This window comes from Ranitomeya variabilis, chromosome 2 (assembly GCF_051348905.1).
Source record: "Ranitomeya variabilis isolate aRanVar5 chromosome 2, aRanVar5.hap1, whole genome shotgun sequence".
Lineage (NCBI taxonomy): Eukaryota > Metazoa > Chordata > Amphibia > Anura > Dendrobatidae > Ranitomeya > Ranitomeya variabilis.
The window spans coordinates 817,646,778-817,671,870 of NC_135233.1; the positions used below are offsets into that span (position 1 = coordinate 817,646,778).

At 43.6% G+C, this 25,093-nt stretch overlaps 1 protein-coding gene across 4 annotated transcripts in view; it reads right to left on the minus strand.

Moving 5' to 3' along the window:
* Positions 1 to 25,093, minus strand: part of PRIM2 (DNA primase subunit 2) — a 297,371-nt gene that overhangs the window by 198,024 nt on the left and 74,254 nt on the right. For all 4 annotated transcript variants that reach the window (XM_077289995.1, XM_077289992.1, XM_077289993.1 and 1 more), the window contains exons 6-7: positions 5,807 to 5,902; positions 3,849 to 3,986 (exon numbers count right to left, since the gene is read on the minus strand). In XM_077289995.1, the coding sequence (XP_077146110.1) occupies positions 3,849 to 3,986; positions 5,807 to 5,902 (234 nt within the window). The remainder of the gene's footprint in view (positions 1 to 3,848; positions 3,987 to 5,806; positions 5,903 to 25,093) is intronic.

Consider the following 25,093-nt stretch of genomic DNA (forward strand, 5'->3'; position numbering starts at 1 on the left):
ACACTATCTCCCATGGAGACTGTTGAAGCATGCAAAAAGTTATTTAAAAAGTGTTTAGAAATATGTTTAAAACAAATAAATAAAAAAAATCAAATATACACATATTTGGTATAGCAGAGTCTGGAATCGCCCGATCTATCAATATAAAAAAAAAAGAATTAACCCGATCGCTAAACAGCGTAATGAGAAAATAAAGGGTAAATAAAGGAAGAATTACGTTTCTTTGGTCGCCACAACATTGCATTAAAATGCAATAACGGGCGATCAAAAGATCGTATCTGCACCAAAATGTTATCAATAAAAATGTCAGCTCGGTGCGCAAAAAAAAAATAAGCCCTCACCCCACCCCAGATCACGAAAAATGGAGACGCTACGGGTATCGGAAAATGAAGAAATTTTTTTTTTTTTTAAATGTTGATTTGTTTTTTCACCACTTAGATAAAAAAAAGAACCTAGACACATGTCTATGAACTCGTAATGACCTGGAGAAAAATAATGTCAGGTCAGTTTTAGCATTTAGTGAACATGGTATTTAAAAAAAAAATTAAAAAAATAACACACAACTGTGGGATTGCACTTTTTTTTGCAATCTCACTGGAGGGCTGTAGCGTGAAGGGGTTAAATGGGAAATTTACCCTGGAGGAAACCAGTCCAACCCTGAACAGTGTCTGGGAGGCTGTGGTTGGTGCCGCCCAAAAAGTTGATCATCAAAGTATTTATCAGTCATCATATTATATGGCACTGTGTATTTACAATTGCTCATTTTGCCTTTCCGTCCAGCTAATTCTTCTCTTTTTTTATGGTGTAAGTTACAAGGGGAGTTGCTTTTCTGCCTCTGTGACTAAATGAGAAGCATGGTAAGCCAATCAGTATAGGTTCACTTGGATCCATCAACCTACCTGACAATTTTATTAAGAAAAACAGCAATACAATTTGTACTGTATGTTTATCCCAAAACACAGCTAGCACGGTCACACATACTCCTTTCAGCTTCAAGTAAATGACAACCATCAAGCCATTCCTTGTCAACACCTTGTCTAAACATGCGACCTGCAGTGGTGTTCACGGACAGGGTGACAGATCACAGGCCCTCCACAGCTGACCATGGAACAAACTGCAGGAGCCAACATTTCACATGTGAAATCAAAATGACAACTTGTGGAACTTCCAACAAATGCGATCCGACACATCCCAAACAGCTGTCACTGCACAAAAACATGCTGCTAGTCATTAGGGAATCATAGGATAAGTATACACAATCTATGGGAATTTTCTTTTTTACCCAGCATCTGTTGTGATTAAAATGAAGGTTGAGCTATACGGGTCCTGTAAAGCTTTGCAATGAATCCTCCCTTTAGTAAATGTCTAACTCCCCTTAGTGAGGGTTGTAATATGGTGATTATGTCGTGTCTAACTTAACACATAATAATGGCGATATACTATGTGGACTGAAATATCATTAGAGGTTTGCATACGGTATCATATTGATGGCTGACACTGCCATCTGAATCATTTCATGTCTCCCGTATTATATGGTATCGTCGCACTATTGTCCCTTTATACTGAATACTATTTATTTGTAGCAAGTGCATAATTTAATTAGCGCTCCCCCATCCCTTGTTACAATTATCTCTAAATATGTGATGTTATCATTGTAGAGATTTTATCCATTTTGCTTTATAAAAGGTAGAACTGTCAAAGAAGTGACTTTACAAATAGAAAAACTCCATTCCCCTGTCTCCTAGCAACAACAGTGTGATGATGTGTTCTCCCCACTAGTGGGTAATGTGAATGAAATCTGCGGTGTTTAAGTGCAGCCGAGTGTCAAGAGCCGCACGGAAAAAGCGCGTTCTAGGCCAACGATTCAGGAAACACAGTTTTACTTCACTGCAGCCATTCTTACAATCTACGAGAATAGTATATTGTCTGTTTTACCAAAGACATACATTACAGCCGACATTACACTGGTGGTCACTTCCCTGCACCCAAAACAATCTCCCTCCCAAAGAGAGGAAACCAAAATAATAAAAAAAAACTAAAATATGGAAAAAGATTTTGTACATTTTTATTTGCTTGGTGAACATAAAAATGTAGACTACATCTTTGTGAACATAGGTAAAATTCCATATTGTATTTAGAAATAAAGAATGGGCCAACCTCAGGCTTTGCTAGGACCCTCTACATGGGGACATCTGACTTTTTATATAACTGGCGTTACGTGAGAGTTTAGCCTTGGAAAGGGTGAAGTCTGTAGTAAAACCGCACACAGTTTTGCCACCTATAGCACAAGTTATGGACTTGTACCACAGATACAGTCTGGTTTTATAAAACTCCACTCACTCACGGTCCAGAACAATGATGCCCCACATAAATCCAGCCAACGGTATTCTGTGTCTAGAACCAGGTCCAGTTTTAGGAAGCCCGTGCCACACATATGCCACCTGCAACTAGATGTCTGGTGGCAAGAGGACCAATATACCCATAGAGAAGCCCATTAAAGAGGACCCAACATCTTCAAAAATGGCCATTTTTGCTCTTATTGTACTCCAGCTGCTCCGATGAGTATCCAGCTTTCTTCATCACTATCCTTCCTTAAATCTGCCATATAGTTGCTGAGATGGGGGCATTTTTATTTAGTGCCAATTGATAAGGTCTTTATGAAGGGTTCATGCTTACAGTGTAATTATGAAGAGTAGCCTTAAGACATGCCACTAGAGGACCATGTGACTGCATTCTCTCGGTAAACACCAGAAAAATTAGCAATAAAAAGGTCCATATCTCTGTATGCTAGAATTACAAAAAAATACTTAGGGGTGCAGCAGGAGTAAAAGAGCAAACACTGGCCACTTTTGCTGCCTGGTGACAGGTGGTCTTTAAGAAGCATGTCCTGTAATGACACTCTACAAGTCCTCCTCCATAGCGCCATGCTGTATAATACACAAGTGGTGCTTACAGAGGAGGAACGGGGTTCATATTTCATGTTGCTGGGTGGGAGCTCCTGTACAGCGTACATGGCCGAACACACATCAGGTAATTACACATACAGAAAAGCTGAAATGCTTTCTTTATGAATTGGAGTTATGTGATCATTATCTACTATAATAGAGCAGGAAAGCTTCCCAGTAAGCCGAGCATCAGAGACAAAGTGTCTGTGTCTGCTTCTCCATGGGCAGAATACTGCCGGCTATAAATATCATGCTGCTACCCTTCTACATCATCGAGCATCCCTGCTAGCAAAAGGCTCAGCTCCAAAAATGTACATGTAGTGGGACATTTCTATATCTAGATACCTGTACTTACTGATCATCAGCCAAGTATAAAGATTCAACAGGAAAGACACGGAGGGCAGACTGCTAACATTACACAACATGAGAAATAAAGAATTAAAGTGTGCATGGTAGCTTCACCAGAAAAAAACCATTTACATTTTAAGAAACAAATGATTAGACCGGTATTTCCAGCTTGTACATTCATGGCATATCCCAAGAATAATCCATAAATAAATGCTTGATGTTGCAATGAATGGAACTCACATCTATCTTGAGTACGAGGGCCTGAAGCCACCTCTGTAGGTGGAGAGGTGGGCAGAATTCCCATACACATGTGCGGCACTCTCCATCCATTTGTATGGGAAATCCAGCCACTTCTCCTCCAACATCTGCCCACTCTGGAGATAAGGTGGTGGACCAGCAGCCACCATACATTTCTAGCATATACTGTGGATATGGAACTAAGCCTAGAAGAGATATTTTCACATTATCAGAAGGTGTTTAGTCTCTTGGACTTTAGAGAGAAAATTGCCCGATAATTGGTCAGTGCATCCTTTGGAAAAATGATATTTAACTTACGGCAAGAGCTTTGGAGAGTCTGGTCCTAAAGTCATTCAAGATTAAGGTAATGATATCCTTGTGTGGAATGAAGGCATATCCTTTTGAGAGGAACACTTTTCGTGGACGCACCAAGTCCAGGGCAGCTTGAAAGGGAACCTTAAAATAAGAAAGGAATTACAACAATAAACCAAAGTAATTACATGTTTGCTGAAAATATACACCACAGGAAGGACACTTAAAGAGTAACTGTCCTATTATTTCACCTCCACAGGTACCAAAATTCAATAGTACACATGAAAATATAGTAGAAAAACTTTTCAGCTCACCCAGTAGAAACATTCGTCTGTAGTCCACATAATGTCCGAGCAAGGAAAAAACATCTGTCGGACGTTGAAACTTGTGCACATGGAAAGAAAAATCCAGCTCCAGGAATAAAAAGTATCAAAAATTTATTTAAACATATTAAAATTTGGAAAACTGCTGACAAGCGAAAAATTACATCATTTGGATGGAAGCTACCATGTAGTCGCTGGACGCGTTTCGAGCACAAACTGCGCTCTTAGACTTTAGCCTTGGCGCCGTTTGTGCTCAAAACGCGTCCAGCGACTACATGGTAGCTTCCATCCAAATGATGTAATTTTTCGCTTGTCAGCAGTTTTCCAAATTTTAATATGTTTAAATAAATTTTTGATACTTTTTATTCCTGGAGCTGGATTTTTCTTTCCATGTGCATACATGAAAATATGCAACTTTGTTAAGTATCTCATCAGGGAAATGTGTTTCTTTTTCCTCATGGACTCATTATTCACTCTCAATTCACGGGTAAAATCGGAGTTTGGTGAAGACAGGCTCTCCCATTACCGAGTCAGGAGATGGCAGTTGGTGCTATTAAAGTTCTATGGAGAAGGGAGGAGCTAGCTCTGCAAGTTCTACTGAAATAACCTACACTTCTCCATAGAACTTTATTAGCACCAACTGCCCTCAGTAATGAAAACATCTGTATTCACTTAAGACCGATTTTACCTGGGAAATTAGAATTTTCAGAGTGATTCATCAGTCAAGAAGAAGAAAGAAGTGGATTTCTCTGATATGATAAGATGTGATACAAAGATTCTTTTTTGAAGTGTAATAGGAATTCATGAAAAACAATTATACAACTTATTCATTATGTACTCAAGATGAAAACATGAGAAGTCTGATTAAAATGATAGGACAGCAGCTGTTGATTTGGGCTGGAGTCACACATTACAACCACAGGGCAGTAGCATGCCGTGTGGCCAACTGTCTTGAATGGCAGCCTAAACTGCATGTGGTTGCAATGCATGCTACTACCCTGGGGCCAGAAGGTGTGAACCCAGCCTAAAATAGTCCTCTTTAAAATGTTACAAAACATACATTTCTCAAGTTAGGACTGTATAAACGTGTTAACTTTGGCATGTCTTCATACTCTACCAGAAAATCACATTTTAGTGGATTACCACTACAGAAAAAGAATTGTAATTCCTACACAACCTCTAAAACTAGACTTAAAGAGTTATGTGTTGTATCAGAAGTTACATTATTATTTTGGGAACATACATATTTTAAAGGTGAAATTATATAACCTTTTACTCAAGTAAAAAGGTTGTAAAAAGTTAGAAAAACTGATCTGATTTCTTCCAAAAACAGCCCCACACTTGTCCATAAGTTGGGCCTTGTGTTGTAGTTCAGCTCCACTAAAGTGAGGAGGGAGCTGTAGTACCTGGCACAACCTGTGGACAGATATGGTGCTGTTTATGGCAGAAAGCAGCAATGTCTTAATACTGATAGGCAATAGATCACGTTATTATCTAAAAATTTCTGCACAACTGTGACACCAAACATACCGAGATCATAGATCAACCATGTGCCCAAAAAAAACCCCTTGCATTTCACATTTTTACTGCATATTTTAGAAGGATCAGCTCCCGGAAAGTGTGAGGCGATAAGGAACCTACTTTGTAAAATTCACAGTCCTCCAATTTAGTTACACTCAGGCCATATGTAGAATTTATCAGGTCGTAGTAATGCATCTTCTTTTCTTCTTCACTTATCTAAAAGAAAATCACATTCATTTCAGTATTCAAAATAAACTAGAAAACACCTAAATTCCCCGTATCAAACTATGTACTATAGTAAATTGACGTAAAAAAAAAAGTCAAACTTTCGTGAAACCCTATATTTTGAACAGGCTTTACAGAGTTTACAAAAATTTAGTTGGATGTAGCTTCTGGGCCCTGCCAACCAGTGCCAATTTATAAAAATGACATAATGGCAGACTTGATGATTGAGACGGGTGTGTGAAGTGCCAGTCTTCCTAAATTCCCTCCATAATTCTTAAGTCTCTAATAAATTTAGTTATCTTTCCTTTACACTATATATTTTAGCACTTTCACAGGTAAGGCTTCTTTCACACTTCCGTCGGTCGGGGTGCGTCATAATGCAGCGAATTGACGCATCGACGGACGTTGTGAAAATAGAGTAAAACGTGTGTAACGCAGAGAGAGAAAGAGAGAGAAAATATATCTCCCCAGACTAGAAAATCCTTCCAGGCATGCTCAGATTAGAAAAACGCAATATGTCGCTGGATTCCTGCTTTTCACAGGCAACGACGCATCCTGCGTCCATAGGCTGCCATTATAGCCAACGACATATGCCGCAGGATGCGTCGTTGCACGTTTTTCCGACACTGACAAAAAACGTTTCATTGAACGTTTTTTCCAGACGACGGATCCAGTGCACGACGGATGAAACGGATGGCCATCCGTGACAATCCGTCGCTAATACAAGTCTATGGGACAAATCAGGATCCTGCAGAAAAATTTGCAGGATCCTGGTTTTTTCAAAACTCTACGGATTTCGACAGGAGGAAAAAGACGGAAGTGTGAAAGAGGCCCAAGGCTACTTTCACACTAGCGTCGGTACGGGTCCGTCGCTAAGCGTCGGGCCGACGTACCGACGCACGTTGTGAAATTTTTGAAATTTGTGCACGAAGTGGGCAGCGGATGCATATTTTCGACGCATCCGCTGCCCATTCTGAAGTCCGGGGAGGAGGGGGCGGAGTTCCGGCCGCGCATGCGCGGTAGAAAATGGCGGACGCGATGTACGAAAAAAAGTTACATTGAACGTTTTTTCGTGCCGACGGTCCGCCAAAACATGACGGATCCGTTGCACGACGAATGGCCATCCGTCGCGATCCGTCGCTAATACAAGTCTATGGGCAAAAAACGCATCCTGCGAGCACATTTGCAGGATCCGTTTTTTGCCCAAAATGACGGATTGCGAAGGATTGCTAAAAACGCAAGTGTGAAAGTAGCCTAAGCTATTCACGGCAGCAAGGAGTGACTTGTGTGCGGCACCACCTCATACCAACTGCCATTTTACTCGTGCCTCTTTTCCCCCCTACACATTTCCTAAAAATACATTATTCCTGTTAAATGCATCATGCCAGAAAGGTAACGGAACCAGTCACTTATCATAGCGACCATAAGGCCAAGACATAGAACAGGTGCAGCACTATAATGTTATGCATTCAGGCTCCACCAACACAATTCAATAGGTGACCCTGCAAGCAGAGGGTTAAGGAATCAATACAAATAACTATTCTTATACAGTGCCAATTCATAAATTGCTCAAAAAATAAATCATGGACTGGCGGGAGACATTTTGCCATTTTATATACTTTGCCCAATGTAATTGTATCTGCTCGTGTATGGATACGGTATATACCGATGATTAATTCCTTTTACCAAAAACTGTATTTTATAACTAAGGAATCATTAAATCAGTCATTGGTACCATTTCATCAACTCCCCTAAATGAGGTGAACCATGTAGGAAGAGCGACTGGATTTGGCTTTTAACCCCATGAACACTGCTATCATACAAACAGAGCAGTAAGCTCTTCTCCCAGTGGTTTCCATTGTAGTGAACAGGTCACAACGGTGAAAAGTGAATGAAGTAGGAGCAGAAACAAGCGCCATTCAAGACTGGTATCCTTACATATTATTTCTAAACACTCTTTTTCGGTGATTACTTTGTATCTCCGTTCATACTGCATCCACACACACAAATGATCCACCATTTGAAAGGTAAACGTGCCCCCTTCAACAAGAAAATAGCCAAACAAACTACACATCCACGATGTAATCATAAAATACAGTTTAAACATTAATTTTCATAAACCTGCAGTAAGGAAAAAATGACCTGCAGGTGGCACCACACTACCCCAAATCTGCTAACAGACATCACAAACAAATCCAAACAGATTGCACACTTCACTGCAGGTGAGTCACATATGCAAACACATTTGGAAACATGCACTGCTTTTTCTATTGGAAACATGCACTGCCTATTGTACATTTCAAGCTGCATTTGGAGCGCAGACCTGATATTGTTTGGGTTTGGAATTACTTTGCAGGATGACAAGGAAGAGGCGTATAAAAAGCAGGCCTCGAGGCAGTCCAACACAAACAAGACGTCCCAGACCTCTTCAGACACCATCTCAGCGATCATCAAACAGGCTACAACCTCTTGAAAACCATAGACAGGCTCAACAGAAGCACAGACAACAGATAGTGAATCAGCGTAGAACACTACTGCAAGAGCACTGTATTGATTTAGATCCACCTGATTACTTCCTGCATCAACAAGACATCTGAGCAAGGAGGTGCCAACATTCACTTCCAAAGACATATTGTTGTGCTCTCTTATTACTTCCAGACAATGAAGTTAAAACCCACAGTGTTGGGAGTATGGATAAAGTATGTCCACATTGTTCAGCAAAGCTCTATTTAGGTGAAGTCGGGCGTGACCAATCTGCTGCCACCAGGGAAAGGTTCAATTACATACCATTACTGTTTGTAAAGAACTTCAGACACTTATTGAAAAGAATGATCACGTAGCTCAAAACTATTTGCAAAATATACAGAAGTGCTTTGGCTTTTGCATCAGTTCAAGTGAACTCTATATTCAATATTCCTGGCAGGGGCCATATTGTGTCAAATTACATGGCCAGAATTCTCACATGCTGGGAAGTATACAACCACCTGAAGGGGTAAACCCAACTTACGCAGGCCTTTTCATTCTCGATTGTGACGCTGCATTGCAGCATCGTATTGACAATCCAGCCAATAGAAAATGTCGACAAGATTTAATGGATAAATTGCAAACAATGCTAACAAACCATAATCCTTATGCACAGATGTTCACGTATATCAAAGATGTCTCACACGATGCAACGCAATTCCCAGTCAAAGTGGCATTTGCAATGACCATTAATAAATCACAGGGACAAACGCTTCAAACAGCTGGGCCTGTTCCTACCAAAACCAGTATTCTCACACGGCCAGTTGCACGTGGCATTTTCAAGAGTGCGAAGCTTAAAAAATAAAAGTTTGCGTAAGGCTACTTTCACACTAGCGTTTTTGGCTGTACGTCGCAATGCGTCGTTTAGGAGAAAAAACGCATCCTGCAAAGTTGTCTGCAGGATGCGTTTTTTCCCCATAGACTATGTCTATAGAGGATGTGTTCGTATGAAGATGGGAGGCGCTGGACCCGGACTGCGACGCCCATCGGACCGGACCGCAGCGGGACCGCCCCTGGGTCAGTATAATATAACCTGCTTTTCTTACCTTTCAGGTTAAATCGGGGGCTTATCTACAGCATTACAGAATGCTGTAGATAAGCCCCTGATGCCAGTGGCCGCAGCTCATATACGATTTTTGGGGTGACAGATTCCCTTTAACCCCTTCACCCCAAAGCCTGTTTTCAACTTCCTGACCAGGCCATTTTTTTCAATTACGACCACTGTCACTTTATGAGGTCATAACTCTGAAACGCTTCAACGGATCCTGGTGATTCTGAGACGGTTTTCTCGTGACATATTGTACTTTATGATAGTGGTAAAATTTCTTCAATTTGACTTGCGTTTATTTGTGAAAAAAATGGAAATTTGGCGAAAATTTTGCAATTTTTAAAGTTTTAGTTTTTATGCCCTTCAATTAGTCATATCATACAAAATAGTTAATAAATAACATTACCCACATGTCTACTTTACATTAGGACAATTTTGGAAACAATTTTTTTTGTTAGGAAGTTATAAGGGTTAAAAATTGACCAGCGATTTCTCATTTTTACAACAAAAAAAAAAAATTAGCAAAACTATTTTTTTAGGGACCACCTCACACTTGAAGTGACTTTGAGGTGTCTATATGACAGAAAATGCCCAAAAGTGACACCTTTCTAAAAACTGCACCCCTCAAGGTACTCAAAACCACATTCAATAATTTTATTAACCCTTCAGATGCTTCACAGGAATTATTGGAATGTTTAAAAAAAATTGAACATTTAACTTTTTTTTTTTTTCACAAAATTTTTACTTCAGATCCAATTTGTTTTGTTTTACCAAGGGTAACAGGAGAAATTTGACCACAAAAGTCGTTGTACAAATTGTCCTAAGTACGCCGATACCCCATATGTGGGGGTAAACCACTATTTGAGCGCATGGCAGAGCTCGGAAGGGAAGGAGCGCCATTTGACTTTTCAATGCAAAATTGGCTGGAATTGAGATCGGACACCATGTCACGTTTGGAGAGCCCCTGATGTGCCTAATCTGTGGAAACCCCCCACAAGTGACCCCATTTTGGAAAGAACACCCTCTAAGGAACTTACCTAGATATGTGGTGAACACTTTTAACCCCAATTATTTCACTAAAGTGTAGAATGTACAGCCGTGAAAATAAAAATATATATTTTTTCCACGAAAATGATATTTTCCCAAATTTTTATTTTTCCAAGTATAACAGGACAAATTGGACCCCATAAGTTGTTGTCCAATCTGTCCTGAGTACGCTGATACCCCATATGTGGGGGGACAGACCACTGTTTGGGCGCACGGCAGAGCTCGGAAGGGAAGAAGCGCCGTTTGGAATGCAGACTTAGATGGATTGGTCTGCAGATGTCACGTTGCATTTGCAGAGCCCCTGATGTACCCAAACAGTAGAAACCCCCCACAAGTGACCCCATATTGGAAACTAGACCCCCCCAAGAAACTTATCTAGATGTGTTGTGAGAACTTTAAACGCCCAAGTGTTTCAATACAGTTAATCACGCAGAGCCGTGAAGATAAAAAATCTTTTTTTTTTTTCCACAAAAATTATTTTTTTAGCCCCCGGTTTTGTATTTTCCCAAGGGTAACAGGAGAAATTGGACCCCAAAATTTGTTGTCCAATTTGTCCGGAGTACGCGGATACTTCATATGTTGGGGTAAACCCCTGTTTGGGCGCACGGGAGAGCTCGGAAGGGAAGGAGCACTGTTTTAGTTTTTCAAATTTCAGAATTGGCTGGAATGGAGATCGCAGGTCATGTCGCGTTTGGAGAGCCCCTGATGTGCCTAAACAGTGGAAACCCCCCAATTATAACTGAAACCATAACCCAAACACACCCCTAACCCTAATCCCAACTATAACTAACCACACCTCTAACCCTAATCCCAACCGTAAATGTAATCCAAACCCTAACTTTAGCCCCAACCCTAACCCCAACCCTAACGGGAAAATGGAAATAAATAAATTTTTTAAAATCTTATTATTTTTCCCTCCCTGATTTACTTTTATAGCGTTTTTTTTTTTTGCGGATTTTTATGATTGGCAGCCATCACACACTAAAAGACGCTTTTTATTGCAAAAAACGGTAATTAGTTCTTACCGGTAATTGTATTTCCAGGAATCCACCTGACAGCACCATTGGAGGACGTCCTTCTTATCCGTAGTGGGACAGGAACCACAAGTTAAAAGGACCCTCCCCACTCCACCCATCAGTGATTTTCTAAGTACCACATCTGGATGGATGCAAAAAAGAGTTTATTTACAATTACACACCAATGTTACATCACATTAGTCAGTAGTAAAAGTTTGCAGTGGGAGGGAACTAGTAGTGCTGTCAGGTGGATTCCTGGAAATACAATTACCGGTAAGAACTAATTACCGTTTTCCAGTCCACCACCTGACAGCACCATTGGAGAATACCAAAGGATGTTAACTAGGGTGGGACTACTGCATGTAAGACTTTCCTACCAAAGGCTAATTGGTCTGATACGACATCTATTTTATAGTGTCTAGCAAAGGTAGAAAGACTAGTCCAAGTCGCCGCCCTACAGATTTGCTCAGCTGAGGCTCCCCCCTTCTCTGCCCATGATGTAGAGATAGCTCGTGTTGAGTGGGCCCTAAGAGTATCCGGGGGATCTTTCCCTTGGTTTGTATATGCTAGGCTAATCATGTTTTTAATCCACCTAGCAATGGTTGATTTTGCTGCCTTGCAACCCCTATTTGGACCACCGTATTGAATAAATAAGTTAGTGTCCCGTCTCCAGCTTTCTGTCGCCCCCAGGTATTTTAGAACAGTCTCCCTAACGTCAAGGTTATGGTAGACCCCTTCTTTTGCGTTTTTAGGGTGTTGGCAGAAAGAAGGAAGGATTATTTCCTGATTTATATTGGTAGATGATACTACTTTGGGGAGGAAAGCTGGGTTATGTTTGAAGACTATTCTGTCGTCAAAGATTTGAAGATATGGGTTCTGGATAGAAAGAGCCTGCATCTCCCCTAGCCTTTTAGCCGATGTGATGGCAATTAGGAAGGCGGTTTTAAAGGAGAGATTGGCTATGTCCATATCTTCTGACAGTAAGTAAGGGGTTTTACACAAAGTGTTAAGGACCAGGTTTAGGTCCCAAGGAGGAGTTGATTTCCTCACAAGTGGCCTCATTCTCTGTGTGGCCCTGGAAAATCTTGCTATCCAGGGATGGGAGGCTAGTGATGTATCAAAAAATACACTAAGTGCTGCAATCTGTACTTTTAGAGTACTAGGCCGAAGGCCCTTGTCAAATCCGAGTTGCAGGAAATCGAGGATCTTGGGGATATCTGGTTTTGAAGTATCCACATGACCTTCTCCCAGAAAGGAACAATACCGCTTCCAGATCTTGTTGTAAATCGCCGAAGTCACCGGCTTTCTGCTTGCCTGGAGAGTGGTAATGACCTCTTCTGACAGGCCTCTGGATCTTAAGGTTTGCCGTTCAGGATCCAAGCAGATAGGTGCAGAGAGTCTGGATTCTTGTGGAACACCGGACCCTGAAGCAGAAGGTCCTGCCTGTTCGGTAGAAAGACTGGTTCTTCTGTTGACATCCTGGACAGTAGAGAAAACCAGCTTCTTTTTGGCCAGAAGGGAACCACCAGGATTACAGTTGCTCTCTCGTCTCGTATCTTCCTGAGTGTCTTCGATATCAAAGGAAGAGGCGGAAAGGCGTACAGGAGGCCTTCTCCCCAATACTGAGACAAGGCGTCTACTGCTGTGGCTCCATCTAGAGGATTCAGAGAAAAAAATGCTCTGACCTTTGCGTTTGACCTGGCGGCAAAGAGGTCCACCTGAGGTGTGCCCCATTTCTGGCATAGACAGCTGAATACTTCCGGGTTCAGTTCCCACTCCCCGGGATGTACCGACTTTCGGCTCAAGAAATCTGCTAGTTGATTCTTGGTACCTTCCAGGTGAACTGCCGAGATGGATTTGACAGATCTTTCTGCCCACCTGAAAATCTGGTCTGCTAAGTGTTGCAGTGGTGGATGTCTCGGACCTCCCTGGTGTCTCAGAAATGCCACTGCTGTGACATTGTCGGACAGTATTCTCACGTGTCTGTCTCGGACCAATGACTGGGCCTGGTTCAACACTTTCCAGATCGCATACAGCTCTCTGAAATTCGATGATCTTGCCGCAATCTGAGGAGTCCATTCTCCCTGGTAGTATGTTCTTCCTATATGACCGCCCCATCCGTATTGACTGGCGTCTGTGGTAACCGTAACACAGGGATCGAGTACCCACGGTACTCCCTCTCTCAGGTTCCTCGGTCTGGTCCACCAGGTTAGGGATCTCTTCACTGACGGAGACACAAGCATCTTCCTGTCTAGGGAACTCCGTTTCCTGTTCCAGGATCCTAGGACTTCTCTTTGCAACTCCCGTGAGTGGAATTGGCTCCATTTCACACAGGGTATGCATGCTGTCATGAAGCCAAGTATCCTCATTGCATCTCTTATGGAGGGGGTACTTCTTCTGAATTGATGGATGTGTCTGATCAAGGCCTCTTGTCTGTCTTCTGGTAAGAAAGATGTTCTTCGGTTGGAATCCAAGATCACCCCCAAAAATTTTATTCTGGAATTTGGGACCAGGCAGGACTTTTTCCAGTTCACAATCCACCCCAGCTCTTGTAGGATGGAAAGGGTGAAAGTGCAGTCTATCTTGAGGAGTTTCTGTGATTTCGCCATTATCAGGAAGTCGTCCAGGTATGGGACTATGGTCACATTCTGATTCCTCAGATAGGCCACCACTTCCGACATCAGCTTGGTAAAGATCCTGGGCGCTGAAGCAAGCCCGAAAGGGAGACATCTGAACTGAAAGTGATGTACAATCCCCCTGTTCATTATGGCAAACCTCAGGAATTTTTGGTAGGAGAGGTGTATCGGGACATGATAGTATGCATTGCTCAGATCTAGGGTACACATTACCATGTCTTTGTCTATTAGAGGCGTCGTGGATCTTATAGATTCCATCCGGAATCTTTTGTACCGTACCCATTTGTTTAATGGTTTTAAGTTTATAATCGTCCGGGAGTCCCCGGACGGTTTCTTTATTGAAAATAAATGAGAATAATGGCCTTCGCCTCTTTCTGAGATGGGAACTGGCACAATCGCTTCTAATTCTAACAGCTCCTGGATGTTTGTCCACATGGAGGAGTCGGAGAGCGGGCAAGGTCGGGTTACTACAAATCTTTCTGGGGGACTGCCGGAGAACTCTAATTTGTATCCCTGTGCAATTACTTGTAGAATCCAAGGATTCTGGGACACCTTCTGCCAACCCCCTAGAAATTTCTGTAATCGACCTCCCACCTTTATGTCATTTATTTGACTTTGGTGTACCTGCACTAGGGAAGATGGAATCTCTACCTTTTCCACCCTTGGGATAAGACCACCTCCCAGTCTTCCCTTTCCCCTTGTAGTCTGTCCTCTGACCAGGTCGGGACCTACGAAAGGGCTGATATTTTTTGGTATTCTCCTCAGGGAAACCTTTCTTTTTATCTGAGGCCTTTTCTAGAATATCGTCTAGAATTGGCCCAAATACTTTATTTCCTGAGAATGGGATTCCACACAATTTATTTTTTGACTGGAGATCCCCCGACCAGGTTTTAAGCCATATGGCTCTTCTGGCCGCATTAGACAGGGATTCGCTTCTAGCCGCGAACCTTACAGATTCGGCAGAAGCGTCTGCCATAAAGCCTGTTGCGAGTTTGAGCAATGGCAATGATTTAAGGATAACCTCTCTGGAAGTTTTGGCTTTGAGGTGATCCTCTAAATCGTCAATCCATAAGTGCATTGACCGGGCTACGGAGGTTGCCGCTATATTGGCCCGTATTATTGCCGCGGAGGACTCCCAAGTTCTCCTTAGCAAACCGTCTGCTTTACGATCCATAGGATCTTTTAATGCGGAAGAGTCCTCAAATGGGATTGAGGTCTTCTTCGCCACCTTTGCTAGTGGGACATCGATCTTGGGAACTTCATCCCACACTTTAATGTCCTCAGGGTTGTAGGGCAAACGAAGTCTAAAGTCCCTGGGAATCACTAGCTTCTTCTCCGCTTCCTGCCACTCTTCCAGGATCATGGAACGAATGTGGTTGTTGACGGGGAAGACTTTTGTCACTTGGGCATGTAATCCGCCAAACATCTCGTCCTGGATCGAGGTCTCCTCTGGTGTATCTTGTAGCTGCATGGTGTTACGCACAGCATAAAGAAGCTCATCCGTGTCTGTTGCGGAGAAGAGATATCTCTTCCCTCTGCCCACAGATCCGTCTCTTTCTTCCTGGTCAGAATCCCCCGAAACCCTCCCTCGGCCTCTTCCGTGAAGTCTGCGGTTCTGACTGAGTAGCCTGGGGAAGATTCAAGCTTGAGATAGAAGCCTGAACCTCCTGTCGTATCATGGTCCTCATACTGGATAGCAGCGCTGTCTGCTCATCACCCACAATTTTGGATGTGCATGATTTGCACAATGGTTTCCGCCAGTTTTCCGGAAACTTAGTGGAACATATCGGGCATTTATTTTTCCCCGATTTTTTTCTTTCGGCTGTGGGGATGGAAGGCTCAGCCTAGGGTAAAATAGAGACACGTGGCACCGTAAAGTAGGAAGCAGGGGGAGGGGTGAGCTTTGTGGTATGGCTTTGCATAGCCCACTCACGTGCCCCTGAAGCTGGTCAGTCCCCTCAGGTCTGACAGTCTCCTCCATTAGTGACAATTCTACGTATAGCCGAGTGCTCCCTTTGTCAGGATGGCCGGCGGTATACAGACCCCCCTGGTGAGATTATATAGGTTTTACCTGGTTGATCCTGCCCTCCTTACCGCCGCTGCGGTGACCGCGCTGAGCCCCTCACCGAGGCCGGCGCTGCTGCCGGCGTCATCCTCCATGCTGGTCGCACCGGAAGTGACGCGGTCGTCGCAACCGGAAGTGACGCGGCCGCTGGACCCGGAAACCGCGGCCGCACGCTGGAGCCGGCCGCTGCTGGAAGCGGTCGCCGCATACACCTCCCGGCATGCAGGCACCCGGGCCGAGAGCCCCCCCGAGGAGGAAGCGGACCGGACCCCAGGAGCAGCGCTACACTGGGGAGGCTGAGGGACCCCCCATGGCAGGTATCAGCCGCAGATATCTTGCGGCGGGGAAGGGAAAGGCTGGGCCCCCCGATCCCCACCATCTGCACAGCACCGTCGGAGGGCGTCTTGCAGTTCCTATCCGCAGTGGGACAGGAAAAACACTGATGGGTGGAGTGGGGAGGGTCCTTTTAACTTGTGGTTCCTGTCCCACTACGGATAAGAAGGACGTCCTCCAATGGTGCTGTCAGGTGGTGGACTGGAAAATAGTTTTTGCATCACCAAATTTTGAGAGCTATAATTTATCCATATTTTGGCCCACAGAGTCATGTGAGGTCTTGTTTTTTGCGGGACGAGTTGACGTTTTTATTGGTACCATTTTCGGGCACATGACATTTTTTGATCGCTTTTTATTCCGATTTTTGGGAGGCAGAATGAACAAAAAAACAGCAATTCCTGAATTTTTTAGGGGGGGGGGGGGGGGGGCGTTTATACCATTCCTCGCGTGGTTTATTCTTCAGGTCAGTACGATTACCGCGATACCCCACTTATATCATTTTTTTTATGTTTTGGTGCTTTTACACAATAAAAACTATTTTATATGAAAAAATTGTTTTTGCATCGTTTTATTCTGAGAGCTATAACTTTTTTATTTTTCTGCAGATGTTGTATGGCGGCTTTTTTTTTTGCGGGACAAGATGACATTTTCAGCGGTACCATGTTTATTTATATCCGTCTTTTTGATCGCGTGTTACTCCACTTTGTTCGCCGGTATGATAATAAAGCGTTGTTTTTTGCCTCGTTTTTTTTTTTTTTCCTTTTGCGGTGTTCACTGAAGGGGTTAACTAGTGGGATAGTTTTATAGAGCGGGTCGTTACGGACGCGGCGATACCAAATATGTGTACTTTTATTGTTTGTTTTTTATTTACATAAATAAATGTAAATAAAATGGATTTATTGGGAAATATATATTTTTTTTCTCTTTATTTGGGGAATTTTTTTTTTTTTTTTATATACATTCTATTTTTTTTTAAACTTTCTAACATTTTCCCAGGGTGGGACATCACTATATTAGATCAGATCGCTGATCTGACACTTTGCATAGCACTGTCAGCGATCTGACAGGCAGTGTAGGAGGCTTTCCAGCGCTTGCTCTGAGCATCGCGTTGTTCCGGTGGGTGAACGCAGGGAGCCCTCGTCCCTGCGCGATGCCCCTCTGTGTCGCTGTCACTACTGACAGCGGCATCAGAGGGGTTAAATGCCCACGATCGGCGCTAGCGCCGATCGTGGGCATTGGTGCAGGGTGTCAGCTGTCATATACAGCTGAAACCCGCACGCGATCGCCGCGGCGCTCAGCGTGAGGACGCGCGATCGTGCCGCCGAACTAGTACTGCGGTTTGCGGGAACTCAGTTCCCGCAGAGCAGTACTAGTACGGCGCATGTCGGGAAGGGGTTAAAGACCTGTGTGTGCATATAAACACATTTATATACATACATAAACATTGTAAAGATAGCGCTTACTGAGTGTGTTGGGGACACTCACTTGGCCGCGATATTCAAGCACACAGGAACGGGTTTATCACACAAACACTCCATGCGGTTTATTTTTGTGCAGCATAAACTGGGTCATGCACAGTTCATTATATACATTTTAAGGCTATGGTCACACTATCAGTATGTGGTCAGAATTTTACATCAGTATTTGTAAGCCAAAACCAGGAGTGGAACAAACAGAGGGGAAAGCTATAATAGAAACACGTACGTATAATAGAAACAAATACTGATGTGAAATACTGACCGAATACTGATAGTGTGACCGTAGCCTAAGGCCGGGATCACACATACACAGCTCTAGCACCGGTACTCCAGAGCGGAGCGTGCAGCTCCATGTATTGCTGTGCGGCTGCACGCTCCGCTCCAGAGTGTCGGCGCCAGAGCTGGGTTTTCACCTGCGAGACTCGGCCGTATCTCGTGTATGTGTGATCCCGGCCATACTCTGATACTTCATATATGGCTTTAACTCACAGTTCAGACACTACACCCACTAGTCCTCGTCTGAGTAGTTCCCAGGGTGTCTGTGAGCAGTATCAATGTCTACCCATATAGCATCATGACATGAGATTGCAGTTGCTAAACACGCCGGTCCTCCTCTGACCAGTTACGGTGGGTGACCGCACAGTTCATAGAAACCCCTTTATCTGCAGTTACCTTTCTGGAGCTCCTGCTTCACATGCTGACTCCTTGTCAGTCCACACTCCTGGGAAGCAGCCTAATGGGGATCTCCGTCCTTGCGACCAGGGCACTCACGACAGTCCCGACTCTCCGAAAGTCGGTAGCTCCCCAATCCAGTGCAGTCACTGACTCTGCTCACACATGGCCTCTCCGTGCGCTCTGCAGGACGTCAGTCCCCAACTGGGACCGTCTAACACACAGGCCACTCCTTGCCAAAGCCCCACTACGTGCTATTCAGGGAGATAGCACTCCCAACACATAGGCTTTTCCAGGACCTTGCACATGGACCATACAGATCCAAACACTCTTCCCCCCAACCCTGGTCACATTATGTACCTCTAACCCCTCCCCTGGGTGGGAGGTGTGTGTGGTTAGTCAGACCCACTTAGCTTTCCAACTAACCCTGCAAGCCTCCTACTACAATTATACAAATATTTGTGGGACTACAGGTCCCAGAACAACAACATTACTGGCTTACAGAGCAGACTCCCTCTGCGACACATACCGGCCATTTACAATAATGCCAGTCACCATCTCATTATCACCATTACAGTTACACCTGAAAGAGAAGAAAAACAAGTTAGATTATACTCACCCAGGGGCGGTCCCGGTTAGGTTCGGGTCCGGCGCCTCCCATCTTCATGCAATGTCGTCCTCTTCCTTGCTGCTTTTCTTCTCCTTCAGGTTACATCGGGGGCTTATCTACAGCATTACAGAATGTTGTAGATAAGCCCCTGAAGGCGGTGGCCGCAGTTTATAGGGCCATAATTAGGTGACCGATTCCCTTTAAATGCATTAACACACTCATTTCCACAAAGCTACATACGTTATTAGCTGGGTGCAGTGATCCGTAGACATTGATACTGCATAGTCGTCCTCTAACCCTCACATTGCTGCATGTAGAATCTGAATGTCTCCTATGTGTACTATTAGCAGTCTGTCAGAGGATGTACATTTTTACTTGTGTTTCACAGTGCCAGAAAGAGTCCATTACTTTTACAAAAGACTCAGAAGTCTATCATATGTTTTCCCACCAGAAACACATTTATGAATATTTTACAAGGAAATCCATACAGTGTGACACAAAGCAATTATCCACCAGAATCTGGAGTGTTACGGTAAATGAGAAACACCACTAAGGGGAAAAATAGCTTATTGTCAGAGCATGGGCATGAAGTTCATTACCAGCACAAAACATTTTGCACTTCTTCAGAATGTAAGAAAAGTACAGATGTACTATAGAGAAATGCTGGAATGAAATGCGCATGTTACCACTAAAGAGTCCACAAGTGACTCTCAGGGCCCAAGCGATAGGCTATTTTAGCTTTATTTCTAGTGTCCTGCTCAGTAATATTAAATTATGCCCTATTAACAGCACACAGCACCCGTAACAATAAACTGGAACTGAAAGCAATTGAGGTGCACAAGGCAGGAGAACCTGTCAACAGATGAGTTGCCCATTTTACTAACTAAACTACACAGATCAATATTCATCCAGCAATGAGATACAATAAACGAGTATATCCTCATGGGTGCCTCTGCGTGTTCACAACATGTCCAATTCCTCAATATTTTTGATGCATGGATGAGGGTATGGGGGCTTTATCTTCCCCTGAACAGCAGAAAACTAACATCAGAGAGTCACAACATTTGTTGCAATTGGTATTTAAGACAAATTGAGACTTTTCCATGTTGTGCCGGGCCTGGAAATTTTCCAAAAATGGGCAGGACTTCGTAAAATGAGGGAGGGCCTACTGCTCCTCAACAGATATATTATAATGCACACCAAAAAAACTGGAATACATTGTAGCGGATTTGTGGCTCACAGCTGGCAAACATTTTGTTTTCTGCTGCATGAACAGCCCAATGAGCCAAATTTCCTATTACATTTGGCACCCCCTACTGCAGTGGGCTAAAAGTGCAAGGCTGGGATACAAAATGCTCGTCTGGATAAATTCCCAACATGATGGATTCGACACCATGTCAAAAATCGAACAATTGCAGTGGTGCACAGTTCCCATAACCGCCAGTAACATCTTCAGGTAGGAGCTGACCATCATGGTGAAGCACTATCAGAAGGGCCGGACTTCCACAGGAAGAGTTCACACAGCTGCACAGCCCGCCATGGACTATCACCGAATAATGAGGCACCGACGAGGCAGAATGGAATTAACTCTGGGTGCAATTTAGAAAAGGTTTTGCACCAGTTTTTGTAATTAAAAAAAAAAAAAAAAGAATTATGTTGCAAATTTTGTCATGAGCTGCTTGTGCACAAAAAGTGCAGCTTTTTACATATTTTACACTGTTCTTAAAACTTTTAAAGATTGTGTGCAATCGGTACATGTAGTCAGATTTATGTATTGGTGAATTTTAAAAAGTCACAAATGTATTCCAATAGTATGGAGCAAGTTACCGAATGTGGAAAATCAGCTCATGAAAGTACAGACCTCTGTAGAGTGCTACATAAGGTAGACATACCAGATAAACAAATGTCAGTTTGCAGTTGTCAGATGTTTTGAGTTAATGAATTCCATTTTATTTATTTAAACATATGTATTGTAATCCTCCCTCCCCTGGAATGATTTTACATTTGTCCAAAATTATTGCACACATTTTGCAACATTTTAGAACATCAATTGACTTTTGGCACTAATTGTTGCAAAAAAGGTTAAAGACAGAATCAGAAGATTTTTGATGATGCGCAAACTTCATGAACCACTTGACCAAGTTGAAAAATTTGCAGTAAAAAAAATCTCAATGAATAACACAAAAAGGGACTGTTAAAAGAAAAAAAGAAAGGAAATAATGAATCTGACTCTAAATAGCTCCATAATGGCCATTAACATGTATCATGCTGACAGAACCATCATGAATCAAGGGCGAGTCGCCATACTTATCAGGCACTGTATTTCCAGCATAGGGTCCTTGTTCTCACTAAACACAAAGATTCTCTAGTATCGGGTGCTGTGCTCCAGATGTCTGCATAGTTTTGGGTATGATTTATTAAAAGGTAATGTAATAACAGAACATGAATGAGTCATACAGGCTGTGAAGTCAGACTCTATAGGAATGCACTGCGTTCTGCTTCACACAGACATGAAGTATGTATGTATGTATGTATGTATACAGAACTATTGCAATGGAGGATGACTTTTTTTTTTTCTAAGGTGAAGCAAATGACAACAGCTATTAGCTATTAGTTACATTCTCCCTCAAGACCATTTTTATAAATATGATGTGCCGTCAATGGGTAGCTAACGGCACAAGAGCTCCCCCTACTGAAAACTAACACAAATACATCTGCTGTGACACTATCACAGACTATAGTTCTTCTTAAGGAATAATTTATCAAATTATCATTAGATATTCCATTATACAAATTGTGGTTTTTAAAGAGTTTTGATAATTAAGGAAATCAAGTGCATAAAACTGATCCAGTGAGTGTGACTGCAGAGATGGAGGCATCACAAGTAGTGTTGAGCATTCCGATACCGCAAGTATCGGGTATCGGCCGATACTAGCGGTATCGGAATTCCGATACCGGGATTCCGATACTTGGCGCGTATCGGATACCGGAATCGGAAGTTCCATGATTCAAAATTCAGAAATTCAGCCAATGAGAAAGATTCCAAGTGTGGGCACATCCTGTTTAGCATGGAGGGCATGAAAGTACTGGCAAGGCTGTGATTGGCTGCTGAAATGATGTCATGATGCAGTTTAAAAGTCGCTGGCGCCATTTTGCGATCACTCTGCTGTGAATTCAGTTAGTGACAGGACGCTGTTTGCTGACTGAGGGACAGTTTAGAGATAGCGATTTGCTTCTTTGTGCTTTCCAAAGGCTAATTTAGCAACCGCTGTGTTCACCTACTATTCACCTTGCTTTTGCCTTGTAGCGCTGTTTTCACAGCGATCTGCAAGGTCTCTCTGTGTGTGTGTGTGTGTGAGTGCAGCCCACTCTCTAGTCTGAGTGCAGCCACATAGGCCATCCATAGCTGGTTGTATTCAGTTCAGGGAGGGTGGTTCATTGCCTCATACTGTCCTTTTTTTTTTTTTTTTTTGAAGTAGTGCAGGCTGCTGCACATTTTTTCAAATAATTCCTATTAGTGTCTTTCCACCCGTCTCCATCTAATTTGTGGAAAAACACTACATAGGATAAAGTAGAGGAGGGTTTTTGGGCCTTGCAGCGCCGTTTACGGCTGTCTGCACGGTCTCCGTGTGACTGCAGCTCGCCCTGTAGTCTGTGAGCAGCCGTAGCTTGGTTGTCTCCAGCTCAGGGTTGTTCACTGCGTCATACCGCCAAATCAATTTTAATTTTTTTTCAAGTACTGTAGTCTGCTGTTAATTAATTTAAAAAAATCCTATTAGTGTCTTTCCACCCGTCTCCAGCTAATTTGTGGAAAAACACTACATAGGATAAAGTAGAGGAGGGTTTTTGGGCCTTGCAGCGCCGTTTACGGCTGTCTGCACGGTCTCCGTGTGACTGCAGCTCGCCCTGTAGTCTGTGAGCAGCTATAGCCTGGTTGTCTGCAGCTCAGGGTTGTTCACTGCGTCATACCGCCAAATCAATTTTAATTTTTTTTCAAGTACTGTAGTCTGCTGCTAATTAATTTAAAAAAATCCTATTAGTGTCTTTCCACCCGTCTCCAGCTAATTTGTGGAAAAACACTACATAGGATAAAGTAGAGGAGGGTTTTTGGGCCTTGCAGCGCCGTTTACGGCTGTCTGCACGGTCTCCGTGTGACTGCAGCTCGCCCTGTAGTCTGTGAGCAGCCGTAGCTTGGTTGTCTCCAGCTCAGGGTTGTTAACTGCGTCATACCGCCAAATCAATTTTAATTTTTTTTCAAGTACTGTAGTCTGCTGCTAATTAATTTAAAAAAATCCTATTAGTGTCTTTCCACCCGTCTCCAGCTAATTTGTGGAAAAACACTACATAGGATAAAGTAGAGGAGGGTTTTTGGGCCTTACAGCGCCGTTAACGTCTGTCTGCACGGTCTCCGTGTGACTGCAGCTCTATCCGTTGTCAGTTCAGCCCCCAAAAAAGAAATAAATAATAAAGTTCACCAAACACACCAGTTACACCACTTTACATTTGTGTAGGCCACATTAACTCATATTAAAGTCTAGTCCACACTTTAGCTAATTAGTGTTTCTTATACCTGTTAGGAGGAGTTTTTCAGGAATAAGCACATAAAGCCGTTAGTACTTTTCTGCTTTTCTTTATCAGTCAACCACGATGAAGAAGGCAGTGAGTAAGGCACGTGGGCGTGGGCGCGGAGCAGGGAGGGGACGTGGGGATTCTGTGCCCGCTGCGGGCACCGGTGACTCATCAGCACCCACTTTCACGAGGGAACAGTCGTTCATGCGCAGCTTTGTCGCCGAGCGCCGTACACCGCTGCTGCGTGAAGACCAAATTGAAGCCGTTGTGGGATGGATGGCAGCTAATGCATCAACTTCCATTAGTGCCACATCCTCTCAGACACAGAGCACTGGAGAGCAGCCATCTGTCTCTTCACCACCTGCCAAATTGCCCAGGCAGACAGAGAGCCCAGGACAGGAGCCGTCTCTACTTCTGTTCTCTGAATCTCTTGGCTTGGAAACAGGGGGCCAGCCAAGCAGCATTGGAGAAATGGAAGAAGAGGCAGGGTGCAGTGATGCCCAACAGCTTTTTCTCTCTGAGTCTGAAGAGGCGGGTGGGCCAGTGGCTCCGTTCACCACATCGCAGGCCGCATCAGCTGATGATGACACTCAGGTGCCACTTACTGGTGCGTGCTCTGCTGCTGAGACTACCCGGGAGGAGCAGTTGGGGGCAGAGGGTAGTGTGGATGACGAGGTCCTTGACCCATCTTGGCGTCAGGGACAGGAAGGTGGTGGGAGCAGCTCTGAGGAAGAGATTCCCCGTACGGTCCAAAGAGGGAGAGGGAGGGGGAAGACTGCGGATCCTGCAGCCTCCGCTTTGGCACCCGTAAGGAGCATGTCTCTTCCAAAAGTCAAAAGGGGGGCTCCCAAGACTTGCAGTGCCTGGTCCTTTTTTGACACAGTTGCAGATGACATTTGCTATGTCAGATGCAAGGTGTGTCATCAAAAAATCAAAAGAGGTCAAAAAGTCGCCAACCTCAATACCTCCAACATGTGGAAACATGTGCGCAACAGGCACCCGGCGGAGTTAGACAAACACACTGAAGAGCTAGGCCAACCAACAGCGGCAGCTACCACCTCTTCAGCTCGTGTTGCCTCTTCCTCTAGCTCACACGCAGCTGGTTCGGCTTCCTCCCAGGATCGCCGTGGAAGAACCTCTGGCCCTGTTGTCCAGAGACCCGCTGTAATTCCACCCGCAGCACCA